The following is a 14038-nucleotide window of genomic DNA, read 5'->3' on the forward strand; positions in this document are numbered from 1 at the left end:
TCACACTGATGTGCACCAACACTCTACGCACATAAAGTTTAATCACAAAAGATTTTCTCATCAGCACCCATGTGTTCAGTATTTTTAAATATGACCACAATAAGTATTTATTGTTTTTTTAGAGAACCATATTCTGGTGAGGGTAGCAAAGCCTCTGAAGCAGCATTTAGGATGAAGTGGGCTACTAACTGTTTGATTTGCTTCTGAAACCTGACACCTCTTAGCCTTCACAAGTGCAGCAATATGAGGTGTGCAAAGTCATCCAGTGGGTATGAATGAAAGTCTTACTACAGAATATGTGTATCTGTGTTGGCTTGGGAACAATAATATTAATGAGTAATACACATCTTATACTAAATGTTTACTACATCGTAACAATTAAACTACATCAGTGGAACTCTACTTAGGGAGGCTTTTAAATTCTTGCATGATCAAACAAGAGATAAAACAGAGAAGGAGTAGTACATTTGTAGTGTGTGTGTGTGTGTGTGTGTGTGTGTGCGTGTTTAAATCAGTTACAGCCTGCCAAAACAGGTGCCCAAGTTGTCAATGCTAAGCAGCTGTGTAAAGGTCGGACAGGAGACATGACTGATCCCTGTTCAATAACGCTCTGCTGCTTTTCTTCTCTGCCATCTCTCACCGTGATTTACAGAAAGACGAACAGACAGAGAATGGTCCAATAGAGGTAAAGTGAATTAAGGTGGATGGAGGTAGAGGAAAAGTTAAGTCAAGAGACACAGATAGAAGAAGAGAGATGATTAGAGCAGCAGAGTGATGTACTGTGTGTAGTTAGGGTCTCGTATTTCTTCGTAAAAGCTCTTTGGACATTTACATTCTCAGGTTCATTGATTCCTAAAGAGGCCAGTAGCTCAGCTCAGTGAGCCTCATAAACTCTGTCTGAGGAAAAATGTTACCAGAGGACATACAGAATTTTTATAGGTTTATATACTGAACTGGGCATTAGTTATTTATGGCTATTTTACATGTTTTAATACACAGTAAACTTGCTACAGTTGTACTGTACATTATGTACAAACTGCATATTTTTTTGAGTTGTCTTGCTTAAAATGAGACCAGTGGGAAATATTCAACCATGAATATCAGAAAATCTTAAATATTTGAACCAAAAAAAGCTTGAATGATCATATAATCACAAATTATGCTGTTGCCATTCATTGAATATTAATGATTTAGTAATTTTGGTACGTCAGATATGGCAGTGTGTACATACAACATGCAGTCAAGACCATCCTAAGCGTGTTTCGAGACAAGAGCGGTAGTGTGTCTCAAATCACATTCTTCCGTTAGTACTATTCCATGTAGTATACTACGTGCACTATGTACTTATTGGGGTAGTGTGCGAATTTCAACAGGGTAATGTTGTCTCAAACCAAACACTTAACGGAAATGATGACCGCAAATTAGCTAGTTAGCAAACTAGCATTAGCATTCGCATTATCTTTTGCAGTACCGAATCATTACAGACTGCTAAATTAACCCAATAAACATACTGCTGGCTTATACCCGACAACAGTATAGTGGTGCTTAGTGCAAAAAACACATGTATTTGTACAATGCAGCGACGTTCACGGTCGCACAGTCCTCGGCTGCCATTTCCAGTTTGAAAAATGGTCCCTCCCCTTCCGCTGCGTAGCCAAGATGGCGACCATTGAGGGCAAGACATGTCCATAGTTCCACACTCAACTTCTAGACCGTTTTAAGTGCACCATCCAGGGACTCATAGTGCACTGCTTTTTCCATACTTCTCAGTGTGAACGCACTTATGCACTCAAAATATAAAGTGTAAGTACAGAAGTACGCGATTTGAGACACAGCACAAGACTTTAAGGGATTGAGACCAAGTCAAGACCAAGACCAAGGGTCTCAGTTATAAACATTGAGTATGCACAAAACGAGGCCACATTCACATAAAACCACCGACAGAAAACAAGTAGATTCCTCTTCATTAACCTCTTTTATTGCCATATATACACTCCTTTTTTGCTCAGGCATTCTAGTGATATTTGAGACTAGTGAGACCCAGACAAGACTGACTAAAAATGCAGTAGAGTCCAAGACAAGACCAAGACCTTCAAAAGGTGTTCTTGAGACCAAGAACGATTTAGAAAGTCTAATCTTAACCTGAATTTCCCTACATAGTCTCCCAAAAGCAACACAAATTTTGGTCACTAGTTTTCTGTGTTCCTCTCTTGTCCCTGACAGCAACATTGTGTTGAATTAAAAGTTTGGCAAAAGAGGAAAGTTTCAGTCAGCATCATTGTTTATTGATTCCAGTTTAGGTTAAAAGGGCATTGAGCAAATTGCTTTTACTGACCAGTATTGGCAGTCAATGATTTGCATCCATACGTCTATGGAACAGCTTACAGTGCAGATAAATATAAAGGTCACATTTCAGAGTACAAAAGTAAACTAACTAAATAAAGTAGAGACTCAAAAAAATCTGGCTTAAGACCAAAACAGAGGGACAGATATGTTGATGAGTTTCTGAAAGGCAGAAATTCATCAACAACCTGATCAAATATATTGATCATCATTGGCCATGTTGTTTTTGAACCTGGACTGAACTTACATGAACTCACACCCATACGTGTTTCTGTGTGTGTCTGCAGAGGCATTGCTGCTGCAAAGTGAAGCCCTGTGGATCAAACATGGCCGCCGGTCAGCACAACTGAAGGAGCTTATGAGGTCCTTGGAGCAATGGAGTGATGTCACTGCAAGTCAACATGATGAGGCGAAGCGACAAGGTGTGTGTTTAAACACACAGGGGGAGATGGGGAGACGTGTAACCCTTCTGTCTTGGATTATATGGATTGTGTCTTTACCTATGACATAGAACCTTGGTGCTCCTTCAGGCAGTTTAATAATGAAGATAATAATTGTATTGTTCTCTATCGTCTTCATCATATTTGTCATCTTATACAGGACGCATAAAATTGTGGTATAAAGCAAATAGCAGACGCTACAGCAACAGGTGAAGTGACTTTTTTATGGCACACATTTTGAGTTGTCATATGAAAAGCACTGGTGTAAGAAATGAAATAATGATGGTCCCATTCCTCTTAAGTGTCCTAATGGCCCAAACTGGGAATTTGTAAGTTAAACGGCAAGCCTATTTCAAACTGGTGAGTTTTTCAACTAGGTTGCACCATTAAGATTTAAGATGTCATGGCTGGTAATGTGAAAATGAGTTGCCAGGAAGCATCTGCAGTGGTCTGATCAAAAACAATAAGACAGGAAGTCTTTGTGGCATCACCATGGATGTATTGAAAGAACTGGATACTGGAGTCGGAGATGTTCAGCACCCAGAGGTTCCCATTCTACTCACAGACTTGACATAGGGACATCACACACATAGAACAAGGCTCTGGGAAATTTCTACAAATATAAAATCATTATATTATATATTAAAAAATATAATACAAAAAGTAATAATTTGCCTCTGCAGTTTGAGGTATTCTGTGCCTGTAGAGTCACATTTTGCTCACTGGCATGTTTTCCAAGTATCACTTCTGGAAAGAGTATTCATGCTTGTGGTTTTTTTGTGTGTGTCTGTTGTGGAAATGTTTTGTATTATTTTGTGTGTGTTTGATATAACTGTTAGTCTGTTTGTGTGTGCTGACTGGATGTAGACTTGGAGCAGCTGCTGACTCTGGAGCTGAAGGAATTTTCTGATGGAGAGATGACTATAGCACTCACTTCAATGACCACAGATAAGGAGGTACGTTTTATATTACAAAAGAAATAAAAAAGCCCAAAATGTCAAATTACATTACTGTTCAATCAGTTGAAAATATAAACTAAATTACCAATGACATTCAGGGATTTTTTTTCTTTGAAAATATGATAATTTCTTTCTGAAACTTTAAATGTTGAAGGTCGTTCAATACTCTCCTTTAATTAAGGGTAAACTGAGCCCAGCGGTACAAGGTGGAAAACCCAATAAAGATTAAAGGAATACTTTACCTGCAAAACTATATCAAAACAATCATTTACAAATTCTCACACAACTCAAGTCTCCCAAACACTAAAACCTTACCATTCAAAACACTTCTGTGTATAAGTAGGACATCAGAGCTTGCCTAGGCACGCTACATGGCCATGCAGGAAACCGTTTGTACTGACGTGTTTTATATCGTTATGTTTTAGCAAAAATGCATGTGTTTGGGAAGTACAGAGCATAGGACTGGAAAAATGAGAATTAGATTTCAGGCTACGGCGTAGAGACAGCGTTGTTTTGACGCAGAAGTATAAATCCGGCATTATTCTTATTGGAAAACCTTAACCTTTCTAAATACAATACATTCATCAGCTCTCTTATCTGGTGTGCAGTCTGACTTCCACATAAGTAGAATACGTTTCCTTGCCACAACCATACCAAATTAAACAGCTATAGTTTCTTACTTGTCTGCCAAAGGTAACACACAATTGGCACCTAGGACAGCAACTAGTGGGGTAGGTTCCCAGATCTTCTCAAAGGCGTTATTAGAAAAGTATATTTGAGTGTTTCGCTAAGAGAACAATTTACAACATGTCCAAAGAGAATGTGTTAATGTCCCGTCTGCCTCTTTACAATTTACAGCTTTATTAGATACATTTTAAATGTGTCCATTTTACCCCACAATTAAATAGAAACTCTTTAAAGTTTGTATTTTATAAGATATTTCTAACCATTTGACGACAGTTAAACTATATAAATGTGGATCCTTAAAGCTTGTGTACTGCTGACATAGAAATATTGGCCAATTAATACACTTATTACTTACATTAATGGCCTCATTAGCCAGAGTGGTTCTTTTTAATATATCATGGTGATTATATCCGAATATAACGCGGTCCGCTTCCCTTGTTAGTTGTTTCCAGAGAAGCTCGTGATAACTTGCTCAGTCTTTTAAAAGATTTTAAAAAATGTGGACATTTTGGTTAAAAAAAATATACAAATGAATAAAACAATGTTTCTTTTTTTCAAAAGTTACTTTTAATGGCTTTGTTGTTTTGAATACATCACACCGGCACTGTGTCACTTTGGGAAGGTGTTGTTATGCAAGTAGAGGAGCCCCTCTGATGTTGTGATGTTCTGAATTCGGATGAGATGCAGATGGAGGCCTAAGAGCCTCACACACAACCAGGTATCACCTGCCTCGCCACGGATATCCCAAAATCCAGCACACACACACACACACACACACACACAGACACGGAAACATACACACATTTTCACACGTGTTTGTGGAATGTTTGTGTTGACTTTTCTATTTTTCTATGTCTGTTGCTGTCTTGTTCTTCCTCCTCACATTTGCACACACACACACACACAAACACACACAGAGGGTGTTTAAGCCTCTAAGCCTACCCCTTGCTTTTCTCCCCGCTTTAACTTCTAATGTGTTCACCCCCCTCCCATCACCACCACTGCCCCCCCCAAAAAATCATTCATTATTTCTTTTATATCTCCTTTTCACTTCCAAAGCCCATTTTTCTCAGCAGCTGCCTAGCATGCGGTATTAGGCTATGTGTAAAATAAATGATGTCTGTAGCCGTAGGGGTATGGCTCTGCCTCCCCCAGAAAACTACCTAACGTCCAAGGAACATTAAACACCCAGATCCTCGTTTAGCGAATAAATAACCATTCATTTGAATGGCTTTGTCTGTGTGTGCGCACCGGACTTTCTGTGCATATTTTACCAGCGCTGTGCCGACATGCTGTGTGTCAGGAGCGAGGGAGAGAGACAGAGACGCAGAGAGACAGAGAGAGAGGGCCCATTAGAGACTTAATATAGAATAAATGGCCAGGGGCCTGTGTGTCGCCAGCGGACCCTCCAACTCCACAGCGTCATGGTGGGTTACTAATGACCTGAGATCGGGCTCCAAAATGAACTCCTTATATGCATGTCATTTGCAGTGTGTATATATTTATATATTATTTTTTAATTGTGTTTGAAAAGAGAGTAAAACGGTATGAGAGTGTCATTTATTGAGGGGGCTTAGGGAAGTTCTGCCTTAAATGATTCTTTCCAGAAAACTAAATAAATTAGATTCAATTAGTCTTTAATGGTTTATGTGTTATGTGTTTGTCAAAGTGTGTTTTTGTCTGGCTCTGTGTGTATGTGTGTGTGGTTGATGGCAGTTAAAGAGGACAGAGTTAGATTTTGGGGTAAAAAAAAAAAAAAAAAAAAAAGACGTGGCTGTGATTGCCTAGTTAGCAGAAGAAAAAGCTTCAGCGTGTGTTTGGTGTAACGATATGGACGCATTATATAGACTGACTAATGTATTTTTGTGTACTGTACAAACATACATTAGTCAGTCTGTGTGCTCCTTTATTATGGAAGAGAAAAGTGGAAATGAATGGAGTTTCTTTCTTTTAAAAACACAGCGCCTGCCTGGATGTTTCGGCGTGTCATTTGTATCTGCTTATCAATGTGCGCTACATTTAAAACCTTCAAGGCAAAATATTTCTATCAGATCCTCAAACAATATTTCCATATTTGGCTACAGTGGCCCAAAACACTGCCCAAAAACTAGCATAAAAAACACTGGATGCCCAGACCTTTAATTTTTACTCTAGCCTCACAAACAATTTGGCGTATGTCACAGTCCAGTATGCAATCTATGAGCTTGAGTGGATATTTGGTGACTGAGTGAATAAATAACAAGAGCAGTACTCTACAAGTGACACTGTAAGTCCTTATGAGTTGTGGTGGGTATACGTCACATTGAAGCTTGTGTAGTCTTTATAAATTAGAACTCTAGGGGAGAATAAAGGTAAGGGTTTTAAAGTATTTCCAGGAAACTTAAATGTTAATTAAACATACTTAGTAAAATTCTAGTTATCTTTTTTTATTTACACATATTTTTGTGTGGCAGTTTTTTATGTAATGACAGATGCATCATAACATTTTTATACTTGCTGTTTTTTTCCCCCCGTATCTCACTGCAGAACAGACAAAGTATTCAGGCCACGCAGTGTGGTATTTACTTTTGCGTGGTCAAGCCAACTGGGACTTTTTTCTTCTTTTGGTAAAAGGCACCTACGTTGTCAAATAGGTTAGTAGCAGCACTGTGTCAGCGAGCACAAGAGACACCACAGGAGCCAACAAGGGTCAAGATCTTTGCTCAGGGGCACCCTGTCATTGTGTAGCATCACCTGTAGATGTGAGAAACATGACAGCTAGTGGCTAAGTTGGCACAAGGCTAACAGAGATGTTGGAAGGTTTTTCTTGCTTGTGTGTAAGATTTTGTGTCACACTTAACACTCAAATTAACAAACCCACTAAAAACACATTATTCACAGATTCATGCCAGCGAGTGTGTGTTTGTGTATCAGAGGTTTTCATGGCTCAGTAATTAGCGCTGGCAGATGAAACACTGGCAGATGAAACACTAAGATTGAAGACCAAGAAGTCAGGGTGCCCCGCCCCTCCATCCCTCTATCCCTCTATCTTTCTACTCCTCTCTGACTTCCTGGTTGTTTCTTTAAACATAGCATCTTATTTATATTAGTCTGATATTTACCATGCACACACTTTCTGAATCTGTCCAGTGTTGCTGTGTTGTAGCTCTGTATATGGGAATACATTCACACAAAGAGGCTGTGAAGATATTTTGCCATAAATTTGTTTGGCTGTAACACACATCATATGAAAAAAAAAGCCCCCAAAATAAACTTGAATAAATAATAATAAAAATGAAAGTTAATAAAAAGTAATTTCTGTGAAGATTTAAGGGAAACTATTTGTTGATGATATCTCAGCTCACCAAAAGCTCAACAAATGAGAAACAGGTTTCTGTGTCCAGATCCTAAGGTTATGAAGACAGTTAGCAAGTGGATTTTTATAGCTTTTGTAGCATCACCTGTAGATGTGAGAAACATGACAGCTAGTGGCTAAGTTGGCACAAGGCTAACAGAGATGTTGGAAGGTTTTTCTTGCTTGTGTGTAAGATTTTGTGTCACACTTAACACTCAAATTAACAAACCCACTAAAAACACATTATTCACAGATTCATGCCAGCGAGTGTGTGTTTGTGTATCAGAGGTTTTCATGGCTCAGTAATTAGCGCTGGCAGATGAAACACTGGTCGGATAAAGAGTTGTCATGCTGTGGAGTTGATGAACTGTGGGAAGGACAGGAGCCCACAGCCACACACACACACACACAGTCATGAATATGTGAATAATGTGTTTTTTGCTTGTGTTAATATGGACATCTAAGTATTACAATATGTTGTTGTGGTTTTTTTTTTCCACCAGAAAGTAAAACAAGTTTTTATTTTGGTATGAGCTCAAAATCTCACACGAATAGTGTTCCACCCAGATATCCGAATAATTATGTTGTTTAATATCTCTGTGTGGTAAACAGAATTAATCATCTCTTGTTCCGTGTGAGTGTGGTTATTGTATCTTCACGCTTGTATTTGTGGCTAAGTCTGAGTATCTGCTTATGGAATAATGCATCTGCGTAAGGCTTAACATAATTTTTGACATTGATTACTATTTTTCTGTTTTTCACCGCTAAAATGTTTTATGATGTAGATTTGTTTGTTCTGTTCTTTCCGTGCATCTCTCCATCTGAGGTACGCTTTAGGTTTCATTTTGTTGATTGTCTCTAATGTGTTGTTTGTTTACAGTCCTCCGGCCCTTCTGTTTGTTTATGCGGGGCCAGTTTTGCCTTACGCCACTTGCACAAATAATTATGCTTGCTAATGAAGGGGCCCGCAGCCACGGCACTCGGTAAATGCCTTTCTGATGAGAGGCACTAGGAGACAGCAGGTGCAGGGTGGGCCTCCCAGGGACTAAGATTGAAGACCAAGAAGTCAGGGTGCCCCGCCCCTCCATCCCTCTATCCCTCTATCTTTCTACTCCTCTCTGACTTCCTGGTTGTTTCTTTAAACATAGCATCTTATTTATATTAGTCTGATATTTACCATGCACACACTTTCTGAATCTGTCCAGTGTTGCTGTGTTGTAGCTCTGTATATGGGAATACATTCACACAAAGAGGCTGTGAAGATATTTTGCCATAAATTTGTTTGGCTGTAACACACATCATATGAATTCTTTCATATACATATTTAGACAAGTTTGGAAAACTGCTACACAAGACAGTCATCGCACTGTAGCCTATCTTAAGTAACTTGTGCTGATGATTCTTCCTCATCATCTCCTCAGAAACTCTCGTTCTTTCTCTTCCCCCCATTTTCATTCTCCCCCTGTGGCTTCCTTGGGCTTTGAGGGCAAACAAATAAACAAAACAAAACATTTATAGACTCAGTGCTTGCATCTTGGCCCCCAAATCCCTGCACTTAGAGCTGAGCGAATGGAGCATGCGGAGAAGGTCCATATGAGAAAGACAGACAGAAAGACATTTGGGCTTCTTTCTCTGCAAACTTTTACCCCCCTCCCCTTTTCCCTCTGTCTCTCCAAAAACTTCATAAGCAGTAATACTCTTGTGTACGCGTGTGTGTGCGCACAAGAGTGTATGACTGTCGGTTTGTGAGCACATGCATGTGTTGGTTCGGCTGTGCATGTGTGTGTGGCAAGTGATATGTGTTGCACATGTGTGCGTGCGTTTGCGTGTGTGTATTTGAGCAGGGTGGTGTCAGCTCGCTCCTTGCCACCCCATTTGCTGTAGCTGTACCGCTGTGATCACAGACAGATGTATAAATCAAACCTCGCTTGATGGATTCATCAGGGTGGCGAAATGATCGCCTGAGAAGAACTCGCAACTCTCTTAGCGTTCTGTGTTCTGACGGAAAGGGTATGCAAAGAGCCTAAATGGATGAACGCTTGATTAATTCTTTGCCGGAGATGTTGGCGACAGCAGGAAATGTGTTTTTGCTTTGACTGTGTTTGCACGGGAATTTGCGCGCGCGGGGCGTGAGTTATGAGGCCTGAGTTTTGTACCTAAGGCTATTGTGCATAATGATGGCAGGTTGGGAGAACTGCAAGCAGCCGCTAAAGACTTGCTACCTGTGGAGCAAAGACAACCAAAGAGAGAGGGAGGGTGTGTGTGTATGTGTGTGTGTCTGTGTGTGTGCAGATTGGGGCCTAGTGTGGGAGAAAGATGAAGCCGCAAAGTGTGTGAGAATCAGAGATTCAGAAGCAATGTGTGACAGGGAGACAGAGACACAGGTGAGGGACAATGAGATAAATGAAAATGTTCTGGGTAAAAGAAAGGATGCCATTTGAAAAATAAAACAGATATAACACATAAAGTTACATTATAGGGAGAATAATTCCCATTTGATGCACAAAGTCTGAGGTACCGAACATGACCATTTACACCATCTGTCTGATAAAAGATCTCGTTCAGCAAATTTAATTTCACAAAGTATAAAGTTGGATCTTTCTGTCATTAAAAGTGCTGAGTGAAAAGTTTTATTACTCTGGGAGATGCTGCACACAGAGGGGTACAATATGTAGTCCATCACTTAAAGTTTATGCAGAAACTTGTGCTCAGAGGGATAGACTTCAATACTTTTCTTTCCACAATAGTTCTGCCACTGTTACAGACGTCAAGACCTCAGGACCAATCCCCCCAGCATACCTTAAGCCAGGTCAGATAGGTTATGTTACACAATCACCTTCACAAGCACAAAAAAAAAGTTTTTCCTTACATTGTTGGATTAAAAGTTGTTTTAAGCCTTTGACTTGCTGCTAAAGGTTTTTAGTGGTTCAAGGGTTATTTACTCACGACTGTATCTTCCTGTTGTGTTGCACATTTTTTTCCTATTATTTTAAAATTGCTTTCCTTTTCTTTGATTTTAGTTTTATTTGGAAACAGCAATTTCATTTAGTGTACAAAATCTTTTCAGTTTTTTAATATACATGAATATATGCATAAGCACAGTTAAAAAAAAGAAGAGCCACAATTACTGTGGGCCACAACTCAGTGCTCCATCTTCACCTCCAGGATCATCATGTCATCTGTAGTACTTTCATAATATTCAGAATTTTTGCAGTAGCAGAATTGTTTCCAGTGGCTGTCTGGTTTTAAATAAAAATGGAAGTGGGGCGCCCAGGTAGCTCATCTGGTACAGTGTGCACCCTGTAGGCAGAGTCCTCAGCAGCAGCCCTTTGCTGCATGACACCCACTCTCTCTGCCCATCTATCTGTACTATCTAAAAAAAAAGCCCCCAAAATAAACTTGAATAAATAATAATAAAAATGAAAGTTAATAAAAAGTAATTTCTGTGAAGATTTAAGGGAAACTATTTGTTGATGATATCTCAGCTCACCAAAAGCTCAACAAATGAGAAACAGGTTTCTGTGTCCAGATCCTAAGGTTATGAAGACAGTTAGCAAGTGGATTTTTATAGCTAACATGTTGGTAATTTATAAGAAAAGGCAATCTGTGAATCTGGGGGTGGCAGAAAGAGGGAGAAAGAGGAGGGGCAGGCAATATGAGTAGTAATTTACTCAGTTAAGAGCCAAATGGCAGACAGACTGTCGCCCTGCATGTTATCTCGGAGATTTGCACTCTGCTCGTTTTCTGACTATATTTCCCCGCCTGTGTGTGTGAGAATGTGTGTGTGCAGTTCTGTGTGCATATGCACGCAGTCGTGTGGTAGCTTTATAGTATCAGCATCATTTGAGCATTTCTTTGTTATTGTACTGTAAATCATGAAGACTTTATTGCTTTACCAGAGCTCATATGTGTACATACGGGTCCATGTTTGTTCATACACTGAGATTACAGTAGACGACTGCAGGCGGATTTATGTGTGCATCTGCATGTGTTAGGGTCACGCGTGCATTTACTTGTGTGTTTGTACTTATGTGAATGAATATGTGTGTTTTAACGAATCTTGGGAGGCTTCATTGCACTCATCAGGATATCAGAGTTGAGAAATGGCAGTGTCAGCGAAGTGACAGTTGTGTGTGTGTGTTAGGATTGATGGGCCTGTGTCTGACAGCAGCCATATTGTGAAGAAAGAGAAAGATGGAGGGATGGAGGGAGCAACAGAGGGAGGAGTACTGTAGCCCCCTCATCCTCACAGGTTAATATTGACACAGCCTGGGCAGATACAGCGCCTGCAGCGCTCATCAATCACTTTCAGTGGACCCATACACCATACAAATACACACACACACACACACACACACACACACACTCACAGGAATAAGCAGAGAGGAAGACCACACGCACTGCAAGACACAGCACACAGAAAAAAATACAAACACACCTCAAAGTCAGGCAAAATCAGACAAGTCATGCAACAAAAATTGTCTTCAAGAATACCAGCCACACACATTAATGTCAAACTTAGAAATTCTCTATTAGCTTTACTAAAATGAAAGTTCAACTTAAACAAGCACAACAACAAATTTGACAACTTCTCAAAACAAACAGTTGTACAGCAAATCTAGATTAATCAAGCAAATATGTTTTCAAAAGTATCACTTTGCACACTTCATGTGTAACCCTGCGTTGCAAATTATGATTGCCATAACATTGTTGTTAATCATTTCAGAAAGACAGAAAAAGCAAGTTCCCTTGACAAGCAAAACAATTAATTAATGCAACTTTCCATCCATCAATCATTGTGCGTGTCACTGAATTACCATAATCTGTGCATGGTGGCTGTTTTAAGAGCAAACAGTTAATTTCCAAACAATAAATCACAAAGTGTCTCTCTACCCCTCTGTGCGCTTTGACAGCTTCGTCTCTCATTGCTACAGATGAAGGCTTACTTGAAACCACTTCAGTTTTACAAAAAAATCAAATCATATGTGCAATAAAAGGCAGGGATCTAACAAAGTTTCCCATACAGCCGTAACCAACATGTGTGATAATCATTTTGAGACTATTACGGTAAAATGTAATGATTGTTTTTTACATAATTAGTTCATTAATAATATATTTTTTAAAAGTTGCATCTGTCAAGTACTTTGAATTACACTTTAATGATCTTGATTCCTTCCCCCCTTTTTCTTTTTTACTTTCTCTCTGCTTACCCAGGACTGGCATGATTATGTTGACGGGCTGAAATCATTTAGCCATCGCCACGGCTATGATGGGCTGGTGGTTCTCCTGTCCATCAATAATACAGTTCATCACCCCCGCCAGCAGATGGCTGTCTACTCAAACAACACCGATCTCCTAAACCAGGTAAATAAAATGTAAGGCCACCAACCGAGCCACTTAGATGTCAAGAGTGAAACACGAGTGCCTCTTTGATAAACACTCTCAGCAAGAAAGCAAAAAAGCATACTTCCCAAAATGTCAAAGTGCTACTTTAAAGGTCCAGTGTGTAGGATTTAGGGGGATATTTTAGCAGAAATGGAATATAATAGTCGTGTTTTCTTTACCTTAAAACGTTCTGTTTAAAACTTACATAGGGAGTCTACCATTTTGCACCACCATGTTTCTACGGTAGCCCAGAATGAAAGAACGAAACATTGGCTCTAGATTGGCGTTTATGTTTTCACGTTGGCCACTGTAGTTAGCAGCCCCTCAGAAATTAGCCAAACAGCAATGGAAAAACACTGACTTTTAATGTGAAAGTGCTTTTTTCAGTGTTTTTAACAGATTAAATCACCTTGTCGCCTGGCACATGGGAGAAGTTTCAGCTGGTTACAATCTGCAATCCTCACTGTTAGATGCTATAAATCCAACACACTGGACCTTTAAAAAAGTAAAAATAGAAAAACAGAAAATATTACAGGACATTGGCTTTCATTTCAGATCTGCTGTGAGTTGGAAGAGTCTTCCAGCTGGTCTCTTTCTGGTGAATTGGAGGCCAAGGAGAGTCTCCAGGTCTACCACATTCCCATAAACACCTCCTTAACTACTGGTGCTCCTCCTCCGCTAGTAGAAGAAATACAGGGCCTCCTCAAGGACTTTGTAGACCGACGCAGCTCTGTATTAGCCTGCCACCCCAGCAGCAGGACCTCCTCCACAGAGGGAGTGGCAGGCAGCGTGGAGTTCTCCCAGGGATCATCTGGTATCAATGACATGGATGGTTCTGACATAGAGAGAGCTGAGGGAGGCAACGGAGATGTGGTGCCAATAGCAAGGTA

The 14038-nt window shown here is 39.8% G+C and overlaps 1 protein-coding gene across 3 annotated transcripts in view; it reads left to right on the top strand.

Moving 5' to 3' along the window:
• The window catches only part of LOC117252555 (protein prune homolog 2-like), a 57080-nt gene that overhangs the window by 19718 nt on the left and 23324 nt on the right, over positions 1-14038 (top strand). For all 3 annotated transcript variants that reach the window (XM_033619570.2, XM_033619572.2, XM_033619571.2), the window contains exons 5-8: positions 2631-2765; positions 3651-3739; positions 12978-13127; positions 13704-14035. In XM_033619570.2, the coding sequence (XP_033475461.1) occupies positions 2631-2765; positions 3651-3739; positions 12978-13127; positions 13704-14035 (706 nt within the window). The remainder of the gene's footprint in view (positions 1-2630; positions 2766-3650; positions 3740-12977; positions 13128-13703; positions 14036-14038) is intronic.

Source organism: Epinephelus lanceolatus, chromosome 9 (genome assembly GCF_041903045.1).
Source record: "Epinephelus lanceolatus isolate andai-2023 chromosome 9, ASM4190304v1, whole genome shotgun sequence".
Lineage (NCBI taxonomy): Eukaryota > Metazoa > Chordata > Actinopteri > Perciformes > Serranidae > Epinephelus > Epinephelus lanceolatus.